At 42.1% G+C, this 13,641-nt stretch overlaps 1 protein-coding gene across 1 annotated transcript; it reads right to left on the bottom strand.

Annotated features, from left to right (window-relative positions):
* Positions 1–321: 321 nt before the first annotated feature.
* adamts15a (ADAM metallopeptidase with thrombospondin type 1 motif, 15a) lies at positions 322–12,574 on the bottom strand. The gene is made up of 8 exons (XM_040151196.1): positions 11,639–12,574; positions 6,923–7,055; positions 6,613–6,780; positions 4,300–4,583; positions 4,018–4,195; positions 3,742–3,914; positions 2,467–2,642; positions 322–2,318 (listed from the first exon to the last, which is right to left on the bottom strand). Exons 1-8 carry the CDS (start codon positions 12,572–12,574, stop codon positions 1,526–1,528), a joined length of 2,841 nt encoding a protein of 946 aa, XP_040007130.1. The 3' UTR covers positions 322–1,525.
* Positions 12,575–13,641: the final 1,067 nt, after the last annotated feature.

Raw genomic sequence — 13,641 nt, 5'->3', positions numbered from 1 at the left:
ATGGGGCCATGAACAAGGAGATCCAGGAAAACACATATTCTGTACAGTATAAGAGAGGGCTTGCCAGTTTTTCTTCCTCTCTCTGCTTTATCATTTTATTGATAATAAATTATCTGCAGTGACTGTGCCAGACAGGCATGACTTAACAGGCTTCACAACTGGCTGAACACATGAACTGAGGAGACAACTGTTGTGGTCAAAAGAAAAAAGCAATCAAAGAAGTTGAACACAGAAGGCAGGAATTGAACACTTTATATATATATATATATATATATATATATAAATATATATACATATATATATATATGTGTGTGTGTGTGTGTGTGTGTGTGTCTATGTGTTTGTGTGTGTGCGCGCACGCCCACCTGAGTGTGTATATGTGTGAGATATCTCAAATGTGCAGTGCAAAGTTGGTTGTAGTCTGATGAAATCACTGAGCTAGCGGCAACACCAGGTGACAGGGAGCAAACTACTGGTCATTGTTTCCTGCCCTGCGTTGTTAAGTTTGATCTGTCATGAACGCCACCAGTGTGACCTCAGATAATAGTTTAAACTGTTTCCATGACTGGTGCTGAGTGAGGTCTGCAGAAAATCAATGTCTACAAGGCAGGAGATTTCTTCATAGTTTCGAAGGAAGGCACTGTGAAGAAGAAAAATGCTGGCTCCATCATTATTGTTTGTTTCTGTGAAAGTTCTAAGAGTAAAACATGTTTAAAAAATGATACAGTGATCGTTACTGTAGAAATCTGTCATTTGTTCCATCAACTTGGATTGCTAGAGCTGTTATCCAACAGAATTAAAAATATACATTTGGACTGGATAAATGATTTAGCAACAGCATACCAAATATGTTGAAACTAGCATACATCTGTAAATCTCTTTCATTTCTGAATCTATTCCAAGATTTAAAAAGCTCCCTGAAAAAATAAAAAAAACGTGAAAGATGGCAGGGAAAGAGCGAGTCCTTCTCTGTACAAAGTGTTGTGCAGCACACGGGCATTATACTTTAGTCCAGTTGTAGAAAGTTAAACATTTCAATCTTTTTGAAAAATGAATGGGGTCCTTTTTTTTTAGACAACTAACAGGTTTCACTGCTCTATTTGCAAGATCCGACTGAAACTTTGAGATTTGCACTGTTAAAATATTATGACATAAAATGGGATCCTGACTCACAAGGTAAACTAGATTGATTATTTGCAAAATGGGCATTCTGTATCTGGTAACAGTACAAAGGATTTGAATAAATCTTATTTGACCTACTATTATTTTATCTTATCATGAGAGTTAGACCTGGTTAATGTCTTTTGAAGTCAGAGTGATGGCAGCGAAAAATATCTTCCAGCATTCACCCTGTGGCTTTCACTCTCCTTCCAATATTCTCATTGTTCTTCCAAGCAAATGTCCGTCATCCCCTAACAGTCCCATGAGGCAGGTGGAAAAATCTGCACCTGACAGACACTATATGTGTAATACTTGCAGGTGGATTCAATTCAGATCAACATTTGTAGTTTATTGGTTTTAGTCACTAGCAAGGCCTTAGGCTACAGAAGTCCAGCTCCTGTGGTTTGCGTAAGCCAGTGCAGTGGTCCCTTGGGAGCAGATGCCCAGCTTGGGTTTTGCAGTGCAATGGTCGCCTCTTGAAGCCCTTCCCACAGGTTCTGGAGCAAGGTGACCACTGCCCAATATGCCACTCAGGACACGGGTCTCCACAAACCCTAATTGCTGAGGGTCTTTGTGAAGAATCGCAGTCCAACCCTGGCTTCCCATCTGGTCTCAGACACTGCACCATCCTTCTCTGGATACCATTGCCGCAGGTCACTGAGCACTTGTCCCAGCTTGTTGATATCCATTTCCCAAGAGCAGGATCCTCCTTGCTGTAAGATTTCTTCAGATTTTCTCCTCCTTTCTCCTTGACACTATCCTCAGCCAGGACACTGTTATGGGAGTTTATTTGCTCCTCTTTTTTCAGAGTCTTGTCCTCCTTGGTTTGACGGGCGAGGTAGAAGGAGTACCGGATTCGAGGAGGTGTCATCTTGCCTGCACACAGCACCTCCACAGTCAGGGCTTCTCCAATGGGCTTCACAGCCTGCAGATTCTCGGAGACGCCAGCTGTGCCACTGTAGCGCAGAAGGCTGCTCTTTACAATGATGTCCCTCTCCCCAGCGGATACAACATAGTTCCCATTGAGCAGGTAATGGCCCTTGCTGTTCTTCACTGCCAAATAGTTGTCATCACTCATCATTCCCTTGTAGCCTCGCTGACGGATGTCTATGTTGGCTGCACCCACTGGCAACATGACCACAAAGTTGTAGCCGTGCCTGCATGTCAAAACATATTACATTCAATTAGAGCTTGTAATAGAGAAGTGAAGTTAATAATGCTATCGTGTTGATATAAGGAGGAAAAAATAATGACGTAAGCAGCATTCTCTAAAGGCTGTCCCATGATATTGTGGGTTTTACTCACGCAGGCTTTGTGAAGAGTCCCGACACCTTCTTGCAGCCCTTGTTATCACCTCCGCAGTTCCCACACTTATCAAACTTCTTGTTGGAGCCAATTTTTCCGTCACAGCCAGCCTTGATGCACTTTCCTTGGACACACACTCCTGTGGAGTCTGGGGAGCATGGAGTCCCATCAACAACCTGGGGTGTACAAACACACTTTAAGGTTAACTTTTTATGCACACTATACAGAACAGCAAAAATCTAAGTCACCGGAACCAAACTCAACATGATCATCCAACAAACACTGTAGTACACATTTTTTTTAAAACAGGATGACTGTATTCTGTAATATAACAGTCCCTATGAGCTTACTTTGCTTTATATCTTTATTCCAGGTTATTAAAACACTTAAGTAGGAATTAATTTGATTGCATATAAACATTAACTGCAGAATTGCTTATTGTATAGCTTTTCTTATTTCATAATGCATTCTTTGACAGTTTGGTTCCTTTCATTCTTTTGCTACAGTCAGCTGGAAACAGTTCTCTTAATATATACTGTCCTTTTTTCTAAATGAATAGGCAAGCATGCAAAGTAAACTTTGACATTATCCCTTATAAATGTACTATTTCCTAGACATAAATATTACATAATGATCACACGGGTACAAGGATGTGAGATTCTGTATGTTCTTTGGAGAACAGTATCTGAAGTGAGACTGTCAACCAGATCAGCCTCACAGCTAGTGTGGCTGAAAATATGTGACTGATAAGTCACGTAATGTGACTATGAGCACCCTGACTTAGTTATTTTTTCATCCTGAGTTGTGGCAAACCTTAAAGCAGAGACCAAATGAACCAAACTCAAACTGACATTTGAAATTAGACTGTACGCAAAAAGTACTTAAACAAAAAGTACCGTAAACTCATTTTTGGTCAAAGTCATGACTCTGTGGTTAAAACATCCAGCTGCTCTCTGATTCAGAGCTACGTGTCCCCTAAGTGCTCTAATCTACTCCTCCTCAGCCTTTATGATGGAGTGAAGTGTGAATGCTGCCTAACTGCTGCTAAAGCTCACTCCACACCTTGCTATCTTAAAGAGATAAACTGTCCTCCTCCTTTCCTTCATGCCTTCCTTCACTCTTAGACCAGAGGCAGCTGGCTGACATATATTCACATTCATCCACATGGACTCATATCTCATAATAACCTTAATTTAGTCATACTTTTGTCTAATCAACAAGGAAATTATCCTTACATTTGTTCAGCAAAGCAGACAATATACACTGGAGGTGTACCTTGGGTGCCAGGACATAGAAGTAACCGGTGCCATTAGCCCTGCAGATTAGTTTACACCTGTCATCGGAGGACACTCCAGAGTACTTTGGTACCCACACCACAGAGGGAATGATACGGTTGCTGTTGAAATTGTGGCCACTGGTCTCACACTGCTCTTCACGATAAGTCTTACCTACACAGAGGGGAGGGAGGGAGAGTACAGAAGGTGAGAAGTGCGAATGCTCTAGGGGAAAAAATGTCACTGGACATATTTGTCTGTTTTGAGCGACTCGTACCTGTGTCAGGGCAGTGGTTCAGGTTGCAGGAGCGGTATTTGACCCGAACCCCTTGGCAGTATTTACCCCCATTTGACGGAACTGGGTTGTTACACTCCCTTTTAGACAGTTGGACGCCGCCTCCACATGTGCGTGAGCAAGAACCAAACGTGCCCCACTTACCCCAGCGGCCGTCCACCTGGAAATACAGAAACAGAGGGCGTAACAAAAAATACCTTCCTAATCACATCCCAGTCTAAGTATACGTTAATATCAAGAGCTGAGTCCGTGTTTGAGTCTGACCTTCACATTTTGGACCTGTTTGTCAGAGCAGACACCTCGGTCGCACACCTTTCCATCCCCACAGTGGGTGCCATCTGCCCAGGGGAAGTGCCGAGTCATACACACCAAATGGCCGTTGGACTTTCCTGTGCACCACAGACGACCGCATGGTGGTTGCATGAAGGGACAGGGCTTGGAGCCCTCTCCGAACGCGAGCTCACACTGACGGTCCAGGATGTAAGATGCTCCTGGCAGCAAGTCAGGGAGGGCCAGCGATTTCTGAGGCTGGTCGAGCAAACATTCCCCTAGAAGAAGAAGATTCAGTAAGCAACACGCTGAAGCTATACCAGTTGTCATCTCTGGTTTTATTGCTTTTCTTTGCCAGCTGCAAGCACTTACACCTGTTTATTAAAGATGTAAGGTCCAACATTTCATCAAAATATTATCACAAAATCATGAAAACAATGCATTCTATAGCTTTACATCAGTATTTCCACTTTCCTTTTCATGAAAAGTGCGTGTGGGTGGATGGGATTGTGGGTTGGGGGCAGTAAGCAGCTATTGACCATGGGATTTGGGCTCTTTGAAGTGAAAGTGCAGCTTGATTCAGTAAATGCAGTGTATGCCACATACCACACACAGACACACACAAAAAACATGCATGAGCAGCCCCCCCCACACACACACACACACAGACAGCCACACCCACCCCTATTCCATCCAGAAGCTCTCCCCAAAAACCCACAAGCTCCTCCTCTCAAGTTTGATCCCACCCTTGGTCCATGACTTGCAGGGATAAAGTTATACTACAATAATTTTCAAATTGTAGATTTGAGCTTGAAATCTTAGCTTTAAATTCCTCACCAAAATGGCATGCAGCTAGCACACAGTGCAAAGGTCAAAGGCATGGACTCCATTTACAATAAATGGCACACAGAAACCTTTCCAGTAACAGGCTAATAATAGAAAGAGTTTGACGAGCAGGTGCTTGGAAACATAAAAGACTAACGTCAGGGGATGAGAAGGTTTCCAGGAGGAAACCTTCAGAAACGCACACAACTTCTCATCCTTGTGGGGAATTTACACATCCAAAAGAAGTAATTTGCACTGGGGAAAAACTGGGTTTACTTACTTTGAACTATTTATTATGCCATTCATGTTGTGGTGAATTCACAACAGATAAGAGGGCAGTGAGTGAATGAGCTGTGACTGGTGGCAAATTTGTTTCCTCCCATTTCACCGCAAATTTGGCAGAAGAAACGCACTGATTAACTGATAGTACAATACTATATAAACAAGTCACTCTGCACTGAATAAGCTGAGCCTCTCCTCTTCCTTCCTACTCTCTCTCCAAAGAGCAATCATGGAAAACAATAGCTGGTATTGTGTGTGTGGATGAATGAACAGGTTACAAATAATTCTGGGTGCAGCACTGCATGAAAACTGCCTCAAACATGTGGCAACATGTTTTTTTTTCTCCCCTCTGCTTTTTGAAGTCTGAATTTATGACAGGCGGCCAGGAGAAACCAAGCTGCAATGATAGAAATCACTCTGTGTCAAGTGAAAAATGTTCTTTTGTGTCTTACTCTGGACCAGTTAGTGCTCTTTTGTTCTCAGATCATCTCTAAAATGTACACAGAAAGAAGCAAAAAAGTTTGTCTATTTGGAGTAAACCTGCATGGGAAACACTGGGCAGATACACCTCACTGTCCAAACCACTGTGGTGACTCTCCCCAGAAGAAGTCCTCTAATTTGGGACAGATGTGGGAGCAGTTTTAAAATATATTTTAACATTGCTTCAAGGCCAAGTCCTGTGGTCTGGCCTGCTTGGCAAACAATCTACATCCAAATGAATTTCTTTTTGGCTCTTGCTAGTCATTTCTATGAGCATGGTACCATAGGTTACGCAGATGTCACATTTGAAGCGTAGATTGATGCTGAAATTCAATCATGCTGTCACTTGCAATTACCTCAGATGATTGTAGTTGGAAAGCAGGAGGGTGTGAACCCATAAAAATGTGGTAAAAACTAGGAAATGTTAAAACAAGATTCAGCTCCTCTTTAACAGCAGCATGGAAGTAATGCTGTATCTTGATGCAGTGACAAACAGAACCATGAACAGATAAGAGTCTAATTATATGACTACCACAATGAGGATGTGCTCTCTTAATGTGATCAACACCTAGCTGCATGTTTGTTCACCAATAAGGCCTCAAGATCCTTTAATAAGCGTCTGTTTAATGTGTCTGTCTTGACTGTGGCTTCACACCTCTTCAAACACGCTATGAGGCTGTTTGCACTCAAATACAGGGGTCAGGGGTGGTGGAAACTCACCGTGCCCACTGTCCAGAAATTCAGTGATGATGGCAGCACTGCAGGGGGACCAGGGGCTGGTGCGGTTGATCTGAATAAGTGTGGGAGACATCATGTGGTTGTCCTGCAGTTTCCCAAACATGTCCTCACAGGCCTTCACATTGTCGTGTGGCATGTTGAACACGTGTCCTACAGGGAGGGAACGTGATGTCAGATGTCTTTCATGAATACACAGATGCTTTTAGCTGTGATTGTGAATATGCATTCACACTATAGGGAACGCAGCAATACTAATGTGTATTTAATGATGAATGGTGTTGGCAGGGCTCACCAAGCTCATGGGCAGTAGTGAAGGCTGAAGGCAGGCCATCGTCTTCGATCACAGAGCAGCTCCTCTTGGGGTCACACATGGTGCCCACATCCGCCATGCCAAGAGTGTCACAGGTGGAGGCTCCACACAGGTCCTGGACGAAAAACAGAAATTACATTTGTACATCTGAGCTGGTCAGAACTAATGAAAAAGCTAGCAGAAAAGGGCACTTCATAAACTCCAGTATATTATAATTTGACTCAGTTTCTGCTGCCTTGGTCATCTGTTATGGTAACACCGTAATCTGGTCGTAAAATACATCTCTGACACTTCATAAGTGATGTAGCCTGGGGTCATCGGGTGTTTTGAATCTTTCAGCATCAGACACCCCCACTCAGGCTACCCCACCAGGTGACTGGGCCTCTCCAATCACTTTTTATCTGGGGTCTAGGAACACAGTGACATTGCTAGAACAAAGTCCAGTGGGGCAAGAATCTTGATCCTTCAGGTCATCAGACAACAATTTGCTGGATTATTTAAACCACATTATTTGGAGTTAAAATTTAAAAGGGGTGCTCCAGAAAAGTCAACAATACTCCCTCAATGCACAACCAAACTGCGAGCGCACAGCTACAGGAAGTACAATGGACAGTTTGAGTAATAATTTTAACCACTTGGCTATGTTTTCTCTCCCAAAACATCTGTCTAACATGGGAGTTTGTTTGAAGCCTGTCTGACGGTTAGACTGTTTATTGCTCTTGTCTGACCCCTTTTTAGTGATGTCACCTTGTTCTCAGGCCTCAGCAATTCATTTGGTGAGTAAAATTTTATTAATACCAATAGAAACAATAGTCAAAACTGCAAAAATAAGACCCAAGTTGTAATAACTGGAATTATCCTTTAAAGTCCCTAAAAGCTTGTTTTCCAATCTGAAGTATTTCTCTGTAATCTTAAATATTCTTGATTAAAACTGCAAAAATGAACACTCGAACACTCCTCAGCCTTATCAGGTCTGTGCGGGTTTGGTTTAATCAGATTTGATTAAAACTTGACATTAGCAAACAACCCAGCAACAATCATCTGATTTTAATTTGAATGATCCTCATTGGTGCTTAGAAGTATGTGACATCAACTGAGCCATGGCCACTTTGAACTAATGAAAGCAGCACAGAGAAAAAAAGAAAAACAGAAATCTCCAATGTGAAATAACAGAAAATTGTGTTTGTGTAGAGCCCCATCACTCATAGTAAGAAGCTGACAGAAAAGATATATTTACAGGGCCTTTAAGATGTCATCTTGTCATTACCCTAAGACTTGTTTTCTTGAGATTGGGAAAAGATTTGATAGTGTTAAGCAAGGCTTTCCACCACCCAGTCTTTAAGTGTTTATAGTGGGCAACAGTGTTTAGAGTACATCTTCTTCTATGAGGTAATGTGACTGTCCCCAATCATAACATTTCCATGCCAGAGCAGAGTTTCCAGATGACCTATTTCTCCACCACAAGGTTTTTAAAACCCAATCTTTTAGTGAGTATCCATTTGGAGCTGAACCTCCTAATCACAGGACAACCTCAGCAGTAACCACCACAGACAACCACCCATCTGCCTGCTCCCTAAACAGCACTGTCTATACATAACCAAAAACACAGAAAAACTAGTGGCAGTCAGCTATTACAGATAAAGCACAGCAATGGTTTAATGTTACACAACTCCTACAGTCCATTGCTGCACTGAACGTACACATGAAACACAGTGCCAAGTGAAGACCTTGAGTACTATGACAAATCATTCCTAGAATAAACCACAAAACCACAGTTGTTGGCCAATGCAAATCTAGTCCAGATGTGCTCATGTGTGCAGTCTTCATCTGAAGGTTTGGGCCATTTATGAGCAATTTTTTTTTTTAACTGCAAGAGGAACAGGGGAGAGGAACCAGCAGTGTCAATGAGTTTGCTCTATGCTATGACCTACTTCTAACATCTGTCATCTATCTTTGCATTTTTTATTTTTCCACAATTTAAAAACAATAAGTTATCTCAGCAAAAGAATATTTCCATTTTATTTTGTGTATGGATTTCCAAGCTTTTAACTACTGTATGATAATGGGTTACTTTTTGTGCTTTTGGATGCAATATTCAAAAGTACCAGAGCTTCCATTAGTACTTTTTAAACTAAAGATTATAAGGAGAGGAAAATAGGTCAATTCAGCAGTATCACAGACAAGGTTTATGGCATCCAGACATATTTGGGTCTGATCTTTTCTTTCTCAACCCATTATCTATCATGAGAGCAAAGACAAACAAGCTGTGAGCTAAAGTACTAACCCCCCCCCCCAGAGGGGAAATATTAATTTGGCAGATTTACAGTTGGATTTAATCTTTTGGAAGTTGGCTGTTCACATGCAATGAACATTCTGTGCAACTTCATGTAATGGGTTATCTTGCAACATTCTTAACACAACAATCATGCTGGCTGTAGAGTTTAAAGACAACCGCAGTTGCCTCTGGACAACACCGAGTTGGTCTTCATAAAACCTACAAATTACACTGTGGGCTCATAAAGAGCACACAATGGGTGTGCCTTAAATTCTTATTGAAAGCTATGGTAAACCAAAACAATACCACTGACTGAAATGACCGATTCTGAGTCACCAAGTCATGAATCAACAGAAGATTTTAACAATATAGACCTAGCACTTTTACATGTATAGTGGAGCACTCAGTCCTTGAAGTGTTGAGATCCTGGACTTTTGCATGTGATGTTAGCAAGCCCAAAACAACATTATCTTATCGGATAGAATTACTATTATATTTATTCATAACTAAAGCTAAAATGTCATTTTTCATTGCATGTAACGTTAAAGTGAAATGACGTGACAGACATATATGCTGTAAATTCGTATTGTTGTGACTTAACAGCTTTGTTTGATGGATGGTGATAAAGGAAATGTTGAAGCACTGCAAAATACAACTTAAATGTTTACATCTCTCATTTGTTGAACTCTCCAAATGCTGCTCTGTGCACTTGCACAGTGACAATATTCACACATCTATGGCAATTCTGTTTTTCTTGCGCAGTTTATGCAAGAAATTCTGTCAGAAGGATTTTTCTTTGTTTGACCGATTCTGGTAAATGCAGCTGCTTCCTAAATACTGTACTAGTTAGAGTTTTTAAAACCTCTGATCAAAGCAGCTTGGATCCCACATTTAGTCTAATGTTATGTTAACTCTACACTGACTGAATCACTTGACGCCTGTCCGTCGGCTTTATATAGCAAATTACAGCAACATGACTCACTGTCTGTAGGCAGGTCCAGTACAGTTAAATGGGATCACCTAAACTGGCTACAAAGTTTATAACACAAACTCTGCATGTGGCACTAGTGATTCCACAGCCTGGTAACACCCTTGACTTGGTATCACAGTCTAAACAGGAAGAGCATACTGTACATTCATACTAGCCTTACCGCAGAACGAATGAATGAGAGAGGAAGTGTATGACAGAGTGAAGAATGTGTTGTTAAGATACAGCTGTGCAAAACTGCCCCTCTGGAGCAGCTCGTTTCAGACTTGGGGTGAGCAGGTGGGGATTTAAACATGGAGGGATGTGACATCTCTGACATCAACCCCATCCCCTTCCTTCTCCTCCTCCTCCTATACCCCCCTCCCACTCCGTCCATTTCTCCCTTCAGGGGCCTGTTTAATGAGGAGCAGGCAAGGTGGTGGGTAGGGCTGAGAAACCCACAGCTGGAGGAGGAATGGGAACGGCTGAGAGAAACAAGACACTTCCGACTAGTGAATCCCAGAGGGCACTTACAGTCATTATATTTGGTAAAGCTACATGTATAAAAAGAGTTTGTTTGAATCATGTGTCTTGACATGTTAGTGGCAATGGCCAAAGATAATTCAACACCTCCATTTGTTACCTTTGATTCTTTAATCCTGGTGGTAGAGGCTTTGAGACTGTAATTACATCTGCAGCTAACCCTTTGACAGCAGACTGAACAATATCTGAACATCGCTCTCTCAGTAATTAAATATGTATTTGATGGGTTGATTTGTCCACTTTATTCCATGTCTGCTGTGCCAAAATGAAATCAAACTGGCCCAGTTCCATAAGGCAGACGGTTCATCAGTGGTTTACACACTGAGCAATGAATGCGAGCAATGATTTCATCCCTGACCCCGTGTCATCTGCAAAATGTTTGAGAGTGCAGGCAGAACTCTAAGATGGGCTCCAAGTCTATAAAACTACCCTCTAAGGTTCCATGAAGAGCAATCAAGACTGTTGCTTTTTTTTTTTTCAGCTCAAGTAACTTCCTCTGTGACCCGGCCTCAGTGTCGAAGCTATGATGCTATTGGTGGGCTGGATATTCACTGAGTGGGTGCTCCCTGAGTTCACCTGAGGTGGAGAGTGTGTTTTGAGAGCAAACCAATTAACTGACACAGCAGGAGTGGTCGAGGGGAAGCCTGTCAGTTGAATCTACAGTATTAACCAGTTTCCTATCTTATCAAATACATCAAACATGCCTTGCATACAGAAGACGCTATGAATATTTCATCATCATCATCATCATCATCTTAATCCCACTGTTTTTTCGTATGTGACTTATTAAGATATTTGAAGAAATAAAACATCTGCGCATTTCTGTGCGTAATTGCGTTTACTAAAATAGCACATTCTCCCCTCCGCTGTTACTTCAGACCCTGTAATGCGAGTTCAAGTAAAGCATTTTTACCTGTCTAGTGAACAGGATTGCTGTGTCCCAGTAATCTGGATGCTTGTCGCTGTTTTTGTTCATTTTCTTTTGCCAAGTGCAAAAGTTTCGCAGCGTCATGGCTGCGTTCCCGGACACCTTGGGTCCTTTGTCCTCTTCGGATATAATCAGGATCTTCACTACTACTATGCTGATGGAGTTGAGAATACTGGGGTGTTTGTAGAGCCTCGCTGCCACCGACATCAGTGTCAAGATGTAGTGTTTTAGGTCGTCTCCGTGGAACAGCGCCATGGACTCGTCCGCCACCACGAGCGTCTCCACGTATCTGGGGACTGAAGCAAACCTTTTGGCTCTCCCCATCCTCCGCAGCATCGTCTCGGTCACATTGCTGTAATCTTTAAGTTGCTTGTATTTCTCCAACGATTGCGCAACCTGGAGATTTATGTCGCTGTCCACTGCGCACCTAGAGGTTGAATTGAGCTTCAGGTTGTTGCTGGCTCTGCGCCGTATGATGTGAGCACTTTCTGCGCTTCTGGTGTCATTTTGCACCGGGCTGATAAAATATTCCCATCCTTGGAAGCCGAATGCACCTTGTAAACCCTTGCAGAGGCTCAAAGCAGCATAAGAATAGCGGTCAGCATTCACATATCCGGAGTAAAAACACCGGCTCAGGTCAGTGGTGACATCGGAGTTGGAGAGCCAGAATGCATCTTGGCTAGATAGGGAAGGCGCAATGAAATTAGAGTCTTGATGTAAATCGATCACGAATTCCTGCTGGAAAGCTCGTATTTTTAGGAGACGTTTTCCATTGAGGATATCCACGTCGTTGTCAAAATCCCTGCTGCCATGGTTGTGGTTATCCAATCTAACTGGGAAGCAAAGTTCACTTTCCAAGCAACGAACGAGTTTTGAGAGTGAGACCACAAAGTAGAGGAGAAAAGTTGTTCTGATAAACATGACGATGCTTGCATTCAGTAAAGAATGCAATGACTAACAGAGAAAATGGTATTGAATCTGCAAGCTCAGTGGAAGCGGTGACAGCCACAGATCAGGATGAAGAGCATAATCCAGCGCGAAGGATTCTACAACAATGCAGGTCGTGCAAGTCCACTCAGAGCAAACTCCTCCTGGTCATGACCCATTCCCATCCTCCACCTGTGTGTGCTGAGTCGACTGCTGCCTTCTGTGGACTTAATGAACTTTCGTCATGTGTAAAAATATGGAAATTCAATCTCTCTTTTGGAGGGGGGCAGTCTTTGGATGCGCTCATTGGATGCATGTCTCAGTTGAAGGTTTTCCTGCGGCCACTTGAAACTCGGCAAACCGCAGGCCTATCATCATGTCCCAGCGCACTGTGATGAATTAGCTGGTCTCCCACTTCCAGAGCTTTGTGTGCCGAGACTCTGCCTGACTCCACATAATCAGCATAACCCGATCAAGTCATGAAGATACAATTGACAACATTCATTTTAATCTCACACAAAGAGCAGCAGACACATGCCCTCCATACCCAATTCCCATATACAACTAAGAGGGATGCCACAATACATTCCAAACACTGCTTTTTGAATGGAACATCAGTGAGCTGCAGGGATATTAGAGACATATTATAATAAAGTGAGGAAGACACAAGTCAGTGTAGCCTGACATGGTCGGATTAGCTTCCTCCTGCTATCCTAGTTACTTCTATCTATCCTGTAATGTCATGAAAGTAACTAAGTACATTTACTCGTGTACTTAAATATTTCCATTTGATGCAACTTTATACTCCACACATTTCAGAGGGAAATATTGTACTTTTTACTCCACTACATTTATCTGACAGCAAGTTACTAATGATTTAGGAGATTAAGATTTTGAGTACAAAACATATGAGCATCCAAAATATGCTAATTTGTTATACACTAATCTTCCCAACAGTATATAAAGTAGTTAAATTAGTTTCACCTGACTACCAACAACAGTAAAATTCTGTTTACATGTTAGTGCATCTGTAATAATAATCAATGAAATATAAATCATTA

The sequence above is a fragment of the Xiphias gladius genome, chromosome 17 (assembly GCF_016859285.1).
Source record: "Xiphias gladius isolate SHS-SW01 ecotype Sanya breed wild chromosome 17, ASM1685928v1, whole genome shotgun sequence".
NCBI lineage: Eukaryota > Metazoa > Chordata > Actinopteri > Istiophoriformes > Xiphiidae > Xiphias > Xiphias gladius.
The sequence above is the reverse complement of the archived record's forward strand: the minus strand, read 5'-3'. Positions and strand labels throughout refer to the sequence as shown.